This window comes from Malaclemys terrapin, chromosome 21, assembly GCF_027887155.1.
Source record: "Malaclemys terrapin pileata isolate rMalTer1 chromosome 21, rMalTer1.hap1, whole genome shotgun sequence".
Classification (NCBI taxonomy): Eukaryota; Metazoa; Chordata; order Testudines; family Emydidae; genus Malaclemys; species Malaclemys terrapin.
In genome coordinates, this window is record NC_071525.1 from 6805093 (window position 1) to 6817412 (window position 12320).

General features: G+C 41.7%; 1 protein-coding gene across 2 annotated transcripts in view; it reads left to right on the forward strand.

Moving 5' to 3' along the window:
- The window catches only part of RPRD2 (regulation of nuclear pre-mRNA domain containing 2), a 44892-nt gene that overhangs the window by 14798 nt on the left and 17774 nt on the right, over positions 1 to 12320 (forward strand). For both annotated transcript variants that reach the window (XM_054010574.1, XM_054010575.1), the window contains exon 2: positions 2000 to 2129. In XM_054010574.1, the coding sequence (XP_053866549.1) occupies positions 2000 to 2129 (130 nt within the window). The remainder of the gene's footprint in view (positions 1 to 1999; positions 2130 to 12320) is intronic.

Genomic DNA, 12320 nt, shown 5'->3' on the forward strand with positions numbered 1-12320 from the left:
GCAGTCCTTCCCTCAGTGGTAGTGGTAGGAGCATAGTGAAATTAGGGCAGACCTAGTTGGAATTGTTGTATTGCTTTGGCCGGACTGTAGGGAAAGAGCTTTATATAGGTTCACCAAAGGCATAATCATTTTCCTTTCATCAGCTTTTCAAAAGTAGCGGAGGATTTATACCTCTTGTGTTTCAACACCATGCTTTTCCCATGGCCCAACAGGAGCAGCAGGATCTAGGCCTGTGTATCACTGCAGTTCTGTTGCTGGGAAAGTGCTTTGTGCACAAGCAGCAATGCATGTCTATTCCTTGGGGAAGAGGGAGGAAAGTGAGGCGGTAGTAAATGGACTAGGCACACAGAAGCAAAGCCGCAGAGGACTGGCCTGCTTGGTTTTATTAGCTTGCTCTTTGAGAGGAGGAGCTGGGAAGCCCTACACTCTACTTCTTTGGTAAGGCCGAGCTTTTCTTTGCTGTAACCACTTGAGTTGAATGAAGGTGCAGCATAAATAGTTTCCAGTGGGTGCCATATCCATCCCTCCACAACCAGAGAAGAGCTTTGTTGTGTGACCTTTTGCGGAGGGAGTGAATGGGAAAGGAAGGTGGGGAGATTCTGGAAGCCCCCGGGAAAGAAAGAGGTTGAAACAGTGAGTGGGGCTAGGGCGGTAGACGATGGTAACTTTGGATCTCATGCAATAACTCTGGCATTGACTATGTGGAAGGTGCTCACATTCTCTAGTGATGGGCTGAAGTATAAAACTCGAAATTAGATTAGTTTATACTGCTCTGTACTAATAATTTGTACTGTAGTGTGTCAGCTTGAATCAATTCAAAAATTCCATTTTTAAATCCCATATCTGTTAAAGTCCTCTTCAAATATATACTGAAAACTGAAAAAAATCCTTTAATAACATTTTAATGACTTTTCACTGCTTTCTGTTGTTGGTTATAAGGATCTTTTCTTCAAGGGAGAACCTGTTATACAAGGGAAAGCATGTAAACTGATTATACACGAAGCACTCTCACTCACAAAGTGAGCAAATTGAAAAATGAGGAAAAACTAAATTTTCTTAACTATTTAAATAATGGTAGGTGTTGTTTGTAGCTATTTTGGGGGCAAAACTTTCAGATAAACAAGCTTTCCAAATTGACAATGCTCCTTTATAGTAAAGGTATGGTAATATGATTACTCTTCAGGTTAAAAATCTGTCAATTTGTCACTTTCCTTGGTAATATTGTTATTCCAGTCACTGCACTCAGTGTGGCTATAGGCTAGCTGCCCAGCCAAAGGGACCCTATATGAGTGATTATTTTTTTAGATGTAGCAGGCTTCTTAATTACTTAATGAAATTTCTGTAACAATATTTTTCATAACAGGGCAGCCAAAAACTGTAAGCTACAGTGCTTCTTCAAAGGCTGTAATGGCTGCATATAATGCAGATTTTCTGGGCCAAACTGGCCTTTTCTGCATCTAAGATCACATATAGTATTTATTTTGACCTTTTACCACCCCTTGATGTCAGTAGTCTTTCTGGTCATATGGTCCCATGAGTTGAGTAAAGATTATAAAAGTTACAAGAAGTCAGTGACCCGTTGCTATTTATTTAGGTTCCTTATATGGCCAACTTTAGACTAGAGACTTGGTACTTGTAGGGAGAATGCTTTCACTTAGTTGCACCTTTCATGCAAGGATTTTGAACCAATTCCCAAAATGAAGTTTCACAACATACCGGAGCTAAATTAGTATTGTACCTAATTTTCAGATGAGGAAATGGGGACACTGAAGTGATTGCCCAAAGTCACACAGCAAATCTTTGTCAGAGCGATGCATAGAATTTGGGTGTCCTGACTCCCAGTCCCCTGTTTTAACTCCTAGTCCTGTCTTGTTACCGTTGCACCATTAATAGAAATATTGCTGAAAAAATCATCACATATTTATAAAACTTCATCAGAAATGCTAATGGTACTCTTTGCTTTGGAGTACAACTGAATTTCTTTTCATTTTGTCTTTAGCTGCTTTTCCTCATCGATTGAATCTGTTTTACCTGGCCAATGATGTCATACAGAACTGTAAAAGGAAAAATGCAATTGTATTTCGGGATACATTTGCCGAAGTGCTTCCTGAAGCAGCTGCTTTAGTTAAGTAAGTGATACGTTTTTTGTTTGTGGGTTAATAGCTTAAAAATGTGAATTTACTTGTGATTGCCCTAACAGCTCAAGCTATATAGAAGTGTTAGAAATATTTCAAAGGTGTTTCCTTATTTACTCAAGGAATTGTCCCACCTTTTAAGATTATTAATGCACACATCGGTGCATTCACATTTGCAAAAAACAGAATCTCTTGCATTAGAACATTTGTTTTTATTGGTAAAAAAAAATATCTTCTGCTGGAGAGGACATAAACACAACTATGCCAGTTGAGGATCTTGATATGGGACGGGAATAGAAGGGAGTGTATATTTGGCTTTATGGAAGTTTGTAAACTGTGAAATATTTTTTAATGATATGAAGTGTCTGACTGGAAACATGGTGAAGTGAAACATGAAGAAATTATCTGTAAAGCACCTAATATTCTGTACGCACTATGTAAAGAAGGTATAATTGGAGGGCTTTGATTTATCTGACAAGGTTACTTTATGATCCCTTCTCTGTTTTTAAGAACATGCTTTCTTAAAAAAAACAAAAATGTTGAGAAGAAAGACTGATAGGGTTTTTTTTTTTTTTTTTTTGCTAGTCATTAATTACAACACTTTTTCTTATTTTGCCTTCTGTCTCCTTGATTTCTGCTCTTCACCTCCTTATTTTCACATTTTTTATCTTAACCTATATATGCTACTGTACTTAAAGTGTTCTTAAGGGTTTAAGTCTTTCATAGAATCATAGAAATGTAGGCCTAGAAGGGACCTCAAGAGGTCAATTTAGTCTACCCCCTCATGTTGAGACAGGATCATGGATACCTAGACCATCAGTGACAGATGTTTGCTTAATCTCTTCTGAAAAACCTCCAGTGTGGGCGATTCCAAAACTAGAACCCTGCAAGTGTGTGAATATCCGCTTTATATCCACGCACCATTTTTGTGGATTTAATGCGGATACAAATTTTGTATCCATGCAGGGGTCTATCCATAACCTCCCTTGGTAACCTATTCCAGTATTTAACTATCCTTAAAGTTAGAAAGATTTTTCTAAATCTTCCTTGCTGGAGATTAAGTGGATTGCTTCTTGTCTTACCTTCAATGGACATGGGGAACAATTATCCTCTTCGTAACAGCCCTTAACATATTTGATGATTATTGTCAGGTGTGTTTCTCTCCTCTCTCTCTCTCCCCCCCCCCCCCCCCCCCCCCCCCCCCCCCCCCCCCGCCTCCAGTCTTCTTTCCTCAGGACTAAATATGCCCAGGTTTTTTAACCTTTCCTCATAAAGTCAGGTTTTCTAAAGTTTCCATGATTTTTGTTGCTCTCCTCTGGACTCTCTCCAGCATATTCACATCTTTCTTAAAGTGGGGTGCCCAAAGCAGGACACCATACTCCAGCTAAGGTCTCACCAGTGCAGAGTAGAGTGAAACAATTACCTCCTGTGTCTTACAGTACACACTGCTGTTAATGCACCCCAGAATGTGTCTCTTTCACAACTGCGTCATATTATTGTCTCATATTCAGTTTTTGATCCAGTATAACCCCAGATCCTTTTCTGTAGTATTGCTGCCTAGCCAGTTATTCCTCATTTCGTATTTGTACATTTGATTTTTTTTTCCTTCCTAAATATAATTCTTTGCATTTGTGTTTATAGAATTTCATCTTGTTGACTTCAGACCAATTTGTCAAGGTCGTTTTGAATTCTAATCCTGTTCTCCAAAGTGTTTGCAACCCCTCCCCTCTTGGTGTCCTCCATGTATTTTATAAGCGTACTGTCCAATCCATGTCTTTAATGAAAATATATAATAGTACTGAACCCAGGACAGACCCCACTAGATTTGTTGGCCCAGTTTGACAGTAAATCATTGAGAGTTGCACTTTGAGTATGGTTTTACAACCAGTTGTGCACCTGCTTCGTCTGTACAAGGTGGAAACTTTCTAAGGCGTCTGATCATATTTTCATTTGTTGCTTGACACCCTAATTGCTGGGCTGGACTGTAATTTCACTTCAGGATCAAGCAGAAGGGCTGTGAAGCAGGCAATGCCTATTCATTCACAAATACTAATGTAAACGGCTCTTTGTTTCTTGAGATTAGATGTACTCCTGCTGCTCATTCCATAAGTGAAGTGCTAACCGTTTTGTGGCAGCTCAGTAATTTTCACAGAAAAATAGAGCCTTTAGAGTTGTTTTAACTTTTATTGGAGAGTTTCCATCTTGCTTTTAACTGCACCTTTTCATTAGTGTTTTAGTTAATGGTACTCTGTCTCTGTGAAGAAGCAAAGAAGTGCTGTCCTCATTTTTACACATGTGAAAAGAAGTAAAGTGAGCGTAAGTGACTCGAATGCCAAGATCATTCCAGTTATCTGTTGTGGAGGCAAGAATAGAACTGAACCTCTGTTCTGCCAGTCCTGTGCCTTAACCACAAGACTATCCTTTCTCCAGAGTGCCTTTCAGTTATGTTATAAACCCAAATGCTACGATTTTATGACTTAAAAAACATGACCAAGCTTTGAGGATATATTTGTGGTGCATTCACTTTGCGGAATGTGTTTTTAATCCTCTTTTTTCTATTATAGCAGAGCACTAGCTTTCTACTTAGATGGACTATCCTAAATGTTCTAAAATCCATATGCTGACTTGAATTATCTTGAAATTTGTTCTGCCTCAGGAGTGTTTGGTAGTGGTAGTGATCCAAATTTGAGCTCATCCAAGCAAGGGGGTTCCAAGATACAGCCTCCCCCTCCCCCCAAAATAGCATTTTACAAAGTCATCTTGTTCAGACATTTATTTGTGTGTGTGTGTGTGCACACGCGCAACTTTGGTGCACGCTCTGGCTCTAATCTCCTCCAAACTGATCTCAGTTGCTCAGGATTTATATCAGCTAGTGCACGGCTCCCACTATCCCTTAGAAATATTGAAACAGTTGTTCAGGGTTAAGTTAGGTACACCAGGTCAGCACATGCCTAAAAAGGTGAAATGAGTATGTGCAGCAAGATTAGGGGTCGTTGAAGAAAAAGGGTTTCCAGGCAGCCTGTTGTAAAAGTAGCTGGGTGACATGCTGTGGTCACTGAACCTGGGCTGTACCCCTGCACTATGAGTATGAACTCTACCCCGGGGCAGTTTCCAGAGAGTGTCTTATGCACACTCTTTGCTCTCTGCCTGCATTCTGCGGGGGCAACTTTTTGCACATTTTTGACTTGAGACCAAAGATTCTGGTTTGAGTGATATTTGAAAGTGCTCTAATATCTCAGCCTGCAAGAGGATATTAATTTGTAAGTATTGGCAAGGAAATTAGCGTTAAATAGAGGGAAGATACTCTAGAAAGCATTTAGGATAGCGTGATCTTGTTTCCTGAACAATGGGACTGCGTGAGATCAAAGGAAAGCTAGGTGCTGCGTCATTTGGTCAAGGAGTTCCTGAACACAGCTCCTCCAGCGTGGGCTGCTAGGGAATATGGGAGGGGGGTCAGATTAATGTTGCGGGGCGGGGGTAGAGCAGTGCAAGGGGTGTGGGGATTGTGTGTACAAGGAGAGGATGGGGGAACTAGGGGATGAAGATGGGACATTTGGAGCTGTGGCAAGGGGAGGAAGATAAATGGGAGTGTGGGAGGCGAGAGGTGGGAGGCTGAGAGAGGGGCAACATGCAGGTGGATCACTGCAGAAGTCAAGGGGACTGTCAGCCCGACATTCTTCCCATTCCATTTGAAGCTCCCTTGGTCCCCCAGGCTGGGTTGAGTGGTGGTGGGAGATTCATAGCCCCATCTCTCTGTGGCTGGGGGCTGACGAGGGATGTGCCTCAAACAAAAGTGGGGGATATGGCGGATAGCCTCCCTCCCTCCTTTGCGTGAGCAAGGATCTCAGGAGGGTCCTGCTTCCTGGGAAGGTCTGAGCCCTCCTCTGTGCCCGAAGGTAAGCCGGGATCTGGGGAGCGAGGTCCTTGCCTTCCTATGTGTGGATCTGGGATCGGGGACCCTGCCCCCTATGAGAGTCAATTTATCCGGAGCCCTTCCTCTCCTGGCAAGGTCTTAACCCCTCTTCCTACCCCCTATGTGAGAGCCTGGATACTACATGCCCAAGGTAGAGGGGATAAGAACATCCACTGAGATGAATGGGTTAACTCTCACTTCTCTGAGCTATTGTTTCAAGCTGTATTCACCTCCATGTATTCACCATTCTGTCAATGGAGTAATCATTACCAAGGAGGCAGTGGATGGGGAGAGGTGAGCTGTTGTTGAGTGGGGTGGGAGAGAGAACAGAGATATTATTAAAAAACAAAACCCAAGGAAATATAAAAGGTGCCTCAGGTCCTTCCCGGATGCAGAAAGTGGCTACATTTAAACCTCTGAACATCAGGCAGTATAAAGTTAAGGTATTCTCCATCCCCTGTAATCCAGCCTAATTTAGGGTATGTCTGCAGTACAGGTGCAGCAGCGCCATAGTGGAGACACTTGCTACAGAAAGGGTTTTTCCATCATTCTAATTAATCCACCCCTTCAAGAGGTGACCGCTAGATCGATGGAAGAATTCTTCCGTAAATCTAGCAGTGTCTCTACCGGAACTTAGGTGATCTTAACTGTGTGTCTTGGGGGGTGTGAATTTTTCACACCCCTGAACAATGTAGCTAGGTCGACTTAAGTTATAGGTGTAGACCAAGCCTTAACTCAGCCCTCTCTGAGCAATGTCCCAGTATCCCAGTAAGAGGAGTACTAGCATTCTGCACTCACAGATGCTCCAGAATGCTTTGGGGACAGAGCAAATGAGCACTGTAGGACGGTATTACAGCTTCTCTTTGCTAAGGCAAATCTTGAGTTAGGTCAGGCATAGCAAACAGGAGGCCCTGCATGGGGCCCGCACTTAAACACTGAACCTATTCCACAAATTCCACTTCAGACTTACTAAATGTTACTACCCCTTCACCCTTGCCTTGAGGATTCGTTCTGAAGCAGCTCCTTCATTTGTCCCTCATTTAGCCATGGAGACCACTGTCATGTCTCCCACCAGCCTGGTGACAATCCCTGGGCAAAAAGACACCCTTGTGCAGTGCTACAGACACAGCCTACAAAATTATGTGCAGAAATGAGGCCTACTTATTCTCTCAAGGTAACATGCAACTCTCCATGTTGCAGTCACAGCTCTGCCAAACTGCTTCAGCTAATCCCCTCACTGTTCAATACAGCTACACCTAATAAAGTGGGTGCAGCTGGAGTGCATGCGTATAAATGCTGGAATTCAAATCTGTGGAAAACAAACAATTGCATGTTCTCTTAGTCCTTCCTCATACTGCAGGTTTTTTTGTATATTCATAGATTTTTAAGTCCAGAAGGGTCCATTATGTGATCTAATCTAACCTCCTGTGTAACACGGGCTGGAGAATTTCATCTAGTTACTCCTGTATTGAGCCTAATAGCTTGTAATAGATTAAAGCATCTTCCAGTAAGCCATCCAGTCTTGATTTGAAGACATCAAGAGATGGAGAATCCATCCCTTCCAATGGTAATTTGATAACCTTTTCATCACTTACTGAAGCATTCCCAATGGTTATTGCCAGCTCTTGGGGCAGTTAAGATTGCGTTGCAGAGTTAGCATGTACCATAACTTTATATTTTCTGGGTTTTAGAGGTTTAAGTTTACCGACTTTCCACATTTTGGAAGGATATGGGGCACCAGTGGGTTACCTTAATTCTACATAAAAAATGTTTTTTTGGACATGTAACTTTAGTATTGATGAGTTTTTTTTATGATAGAAATGTATGTATTTACCAGCCCAGGCACAAACTCTACTCTCGCACCTATACCACGATAATAATTAGTTATATTTTAATCATCTGTCAAAAACGTTATTCACTCCAGGCAATTGGATGAGTAAAACTTTCAACAGACAGATGTACCTGACTTTGTGGCAGTATAGAATTGTCAGAAATGATATTTTCTCCCAATAGGACACAAGTTTTATAGACTCAGAGCTTCAGAGGGACACGGTGGGTGAGGTGATATCTTTTACTGCACGAACTTCTATTGGTGAGAGAGACAAGCTTTTGAGCTACACAGAGCTCTTCAGGTCTGGGAAAGGTACTTCCAGTGTCACAGCAAAACACAAGGTGGAACAGATTGTTTAGCATAAAAGTTAGCACATTGTAAAGGACAGTTCAAAGTAGAGGCCTGTTAAAACCCCATAGTTCCATTAACACGCACAGTCAGGACAAAAAAAGAGGGTTAGTGGGTTACAGATTGTTGTTATAAGCTATAAATCCAGTGTCTGTTCAATAAATGATTTTTATTGTCTAGCAGAGTAATGAATTTAAGCTCCCAAGCTCGTCTTTTGAAGTGTCGTGCAGATTTCCTTTGAGGATGAGGACTGGTAGATCAGATATAGAATGGTTGCTTTGTGAAAAGTGTTCACCCACAGGTGATAGTGTTTTTGTCTTTTATCGTCTTCCTGTGTGAGTTCATTCGAGAGCGTAATGAATGTATGGTCACACCCACATAATTGTTATTGGGGCATGTGTAGGATCCATGGATCTTGAAAGGTGTCCTGTAGGGGGTTCTGATCATTGTAGCAATGGCATAGTGTGTCCATGTCCCTTACATTTATGCTGTTCCTACAACTCTGTTGGCTCTGAATCTTAGTTTCCTGTGATCAAAAATAGTAAACTAATTTCATATTTCAATAATGCAGTGTTTAACTTCAAGTCCAATTTTACAGCTTTAACATATGTTGTATAGCAGAAGAGCCCCAAAGAAAAATGAAAATGCAATAAAATAGATGCTATTTAAGTTCTGCATCATAAACACTTTTAGTAATATAGGTAGTATTTGTTGATAGCGTGAAACTCTCAGACATTTAAAATTGGCACTTTGCCAGATGGTGCAAGCTTAATCCTATTTATCCTTCGAATAATCTTGTTTTCAGTTAAGTGTAGCACCTTTTAGACCTGTCAGTTGCAGAATCTACCTGTAACAAAGTAGTTCTTAAAGAGTGTGGTTATAAAATAGTAGCCCCATAAGCTATTGCCTGTGTCTTCTGGTAGTTTCCACTCTGCCCTGATGGCTAATGATTAAGTACAACGTGAGTTTGGGGACAGATCATAGTTAGGCTACTAATTCTCTTACAGCTGAATGTAGCTGGCCACAAGGGGATGATGAAACGAACAAAAATATTCATATACATCAACACTAAGGAAAATATTGAACTTCCAGGAACACTAATTACATAAGAAAATGAGGAAAAACATATGGAAATTAATAAAAGATGGGGGGGGGAAAGACCCATAAAACCATCTACAAAGGCAGTATCTAAATTAGGGAAATGAATTCACTCCTCACTACTTCCATCCTCTCCCAGTGCTGTATGTCAGGGCAACTTGGTTTGTCCGCTCCTTAATTTACCTATCTTCGGGTATGTCTATACTGCAATAAAAGACCTGCAGCTGACCTGAGTCAACTGACTCAAACTTGTGGGACTCAGGTTGCAGATCTAAAAATTACAGTGTAGATTCCTGGGCTGGAGCCTGGGCTCTGAGATCCCGAAAGAGGGGAGAGTCTCAGTCCAGGATTCAGCCTGAGCCTGAACGTCTACACTGCTGTGCTCTGAGACTTCATGCTGCGTTTTTTTATTGCAGTGTAGATGTATGCTTGGGGATGTCTACACAGCAAAGAAAAACCCGCGGCGGGCCTGTGCCAGCTGTTTTGAGCTGTGTGGCTGTTTTACTGGTGTGTAGACTTCTGGGCTCAGGCTGGAGTCCAAGCTCTGGGACCATGGAAGCCTGAGCCTAGAAGCCTACACAGCAGTGAAACAACCCCACAGCCCAAGCCTGAGTTTGCTGGCACAGGCCAGCCACAGGTTTGTCTTTGCTGTGTTGACATACCCTTGGAGACCTTTCCTCCATCTCTTGTATTTGGAAGAATGCAATTCTGTCTTTTTAGGTTTGATGAGTGATGAGATTCAACATATCACTCTACAAAGATTTCTTTAGACTTCCAAGCCCCCAAGCACAATCCCGTCATAACCTCTCAAACTGTAAAGCAGCATTACCTTTCTCAAACTGAGTCTGTTTCCAACTAGCTTCTCCCTGTCAGTTTAATACCCATCAAAAGATACTGAAAATGCATCATCCCATTACCTAAGGAACTTCCCACAATCACTAAGTTACAATGTCCAAGGGCGGTAAGTTAACTTTTACTCCTGTTCAGTTGAATAGACTGTGTCTATTCCTTTCGCCAGAGTTTTGCCTGGCAGAGTATCTTAAAATGAGGTGGGTTAACTTCTGTAATGAGTGTAGGATTTAACCCACTTACAATGAGCTTTGAGAGATGCTGTGGTGCGAAGTGCCTCTAAGGTTCCTTTGATATTAGTTTGTACTTCCAATTAGACAGTTTATTATTCTCATCTCTCAAATTCTCTAGGGTAATTGCTTTTACGTAGGTGCTGAGCAGGCCTTAGGTTCCTAGGCCTCCACTTGAGGTTTCTTACTGTTTTGTCATTGGAGCCTGTGTACATGATCTTTAATTAAGGTTACTTTGAAAGGAATAGTACTCCCTGTAGTGGCTAATGACTGATGACTAGGTGCTACTACTTGTTTTTCTTTTCCCCATGTTGTTTCTGGAACTCCTTGTTTATCCCTGCATTTTTGTATTGATTCAAGGAATTGTGGGGCATGGGGAGGGATTTTTATTTCTGGCTGTGTTGTTTCAAGTTTGTCTGTATATAGCCCTAGAGAGTGCTGTCTAGTCCCAGCTGCACCACAGCTTCAGGATGGATCTTGAGAAGCCATTAACATTTAAAGGAAATTCCTGTTTTTCTCTCTGGTGTAGAGAATTTGCAGAAAATAAATCTCAGTATTGTTTGTTAGAGCAATCTTATACCTTTTACATGGCTTCAAGCTCCCAATTCTTGTCCCTCCTGTGCTCACAAAGGAGGGCACAGACCTAAAACTTCTTATGGCCTTGACAAATCTGTGACTTTATTTTTGTTAAATGTTAACATTGGATTCCTGGCCAGGTTAAGCCAGATCACTTTGAGTTGATGGATAGGTCTTGATATCAATGTGGAATTTGTCACAATGTCATTGTTGAAGAAGCAGAGTCGATATATTGAGCCGTCTCTAATAAGTTTTGTCTGAAGTGTTATTGCTGCTAAAAACTGTATTCTCGCGAAAGCTGAAAATAATGTAAAGAAATCACTGTTCATGAATCTGAGAAAAAAGTGAAGTTCTTCTTTTTGTCTTTCAAAACTTGCTTAAAACGCCTCCTGTATATTTTCAGTCAGCTATTCAATAAAATTAAGATAATCTCAGGTGCTTTTCCTTAAAGTGCAAATTCTGTCAGCATTGACCACCTTCCTCCTATCTCAGTTTGGTCACTTAAGTTTAAGGCTTAAAAAAAAATTACTCAGTACTTTAGCCAGAAGACTCAGGGCTTGTCTAAGTTACCCGCAGGATCCACGGGCAGTGATGGATCCGGGGCGGGGGATGGGGTGTCAATTTATCGCGTCTAGTCTAGACCCGATAAATTGACCGCAGAGCGCTCTCCCGTTGACTCCGGTACTCCACCAGGGCAAGAGGCGCAGGTGGAGTTGACGGGGGAGTGTCAGCTGTTGACTCACCGCGGTGAGTAGATCTAAGTATGTTGACTTCAGCTACGTTATTCACGTAGCGGAAGACTTAGATCAATCTCTCCCCCCCCCCCCCCCCCTTCCTCCCCACTCTGTGTAGACCAGGCCTTAGCCTACTAGCCTTAGAGAAAAATGCCTAGGCCTCCAAGCCATCTCTACTGTCATTGAAGGGAACATAACAGCTACGTGCTGTGTTTGTGTGCTGTATTTAATTGTAACATAGTTTATTTAATACATTTCTAAAAATGTAATTTACTCTACCTGTCTTTTGTGTTCCCGTCTTTCCCTTCCTAGCTTTACTCTACTCTTTCCATCAATAGATACTGGTGTAGCCTTTCTTCAGTTATTTAAAGGGTCTGTTGTCTGTCTTTCTCAGTCTCTTCCCCCCCTCCCCCCATCTTCCTCTTTGCCTAAGACTAAGTAGTTATTCCTTAACTCCCTCCCTGTATTTTGTCTGTCACCCATCCATGCCCATCTCCTAGAAAAATTTACCAAATACAATAGCCAGATCATTAAACTGAAGGGCTCTAGTGTCCAAGCCAATCCTCTCTCCCTCCAAAACTGCTGGGAAAGAAGAGACTGCTTGGA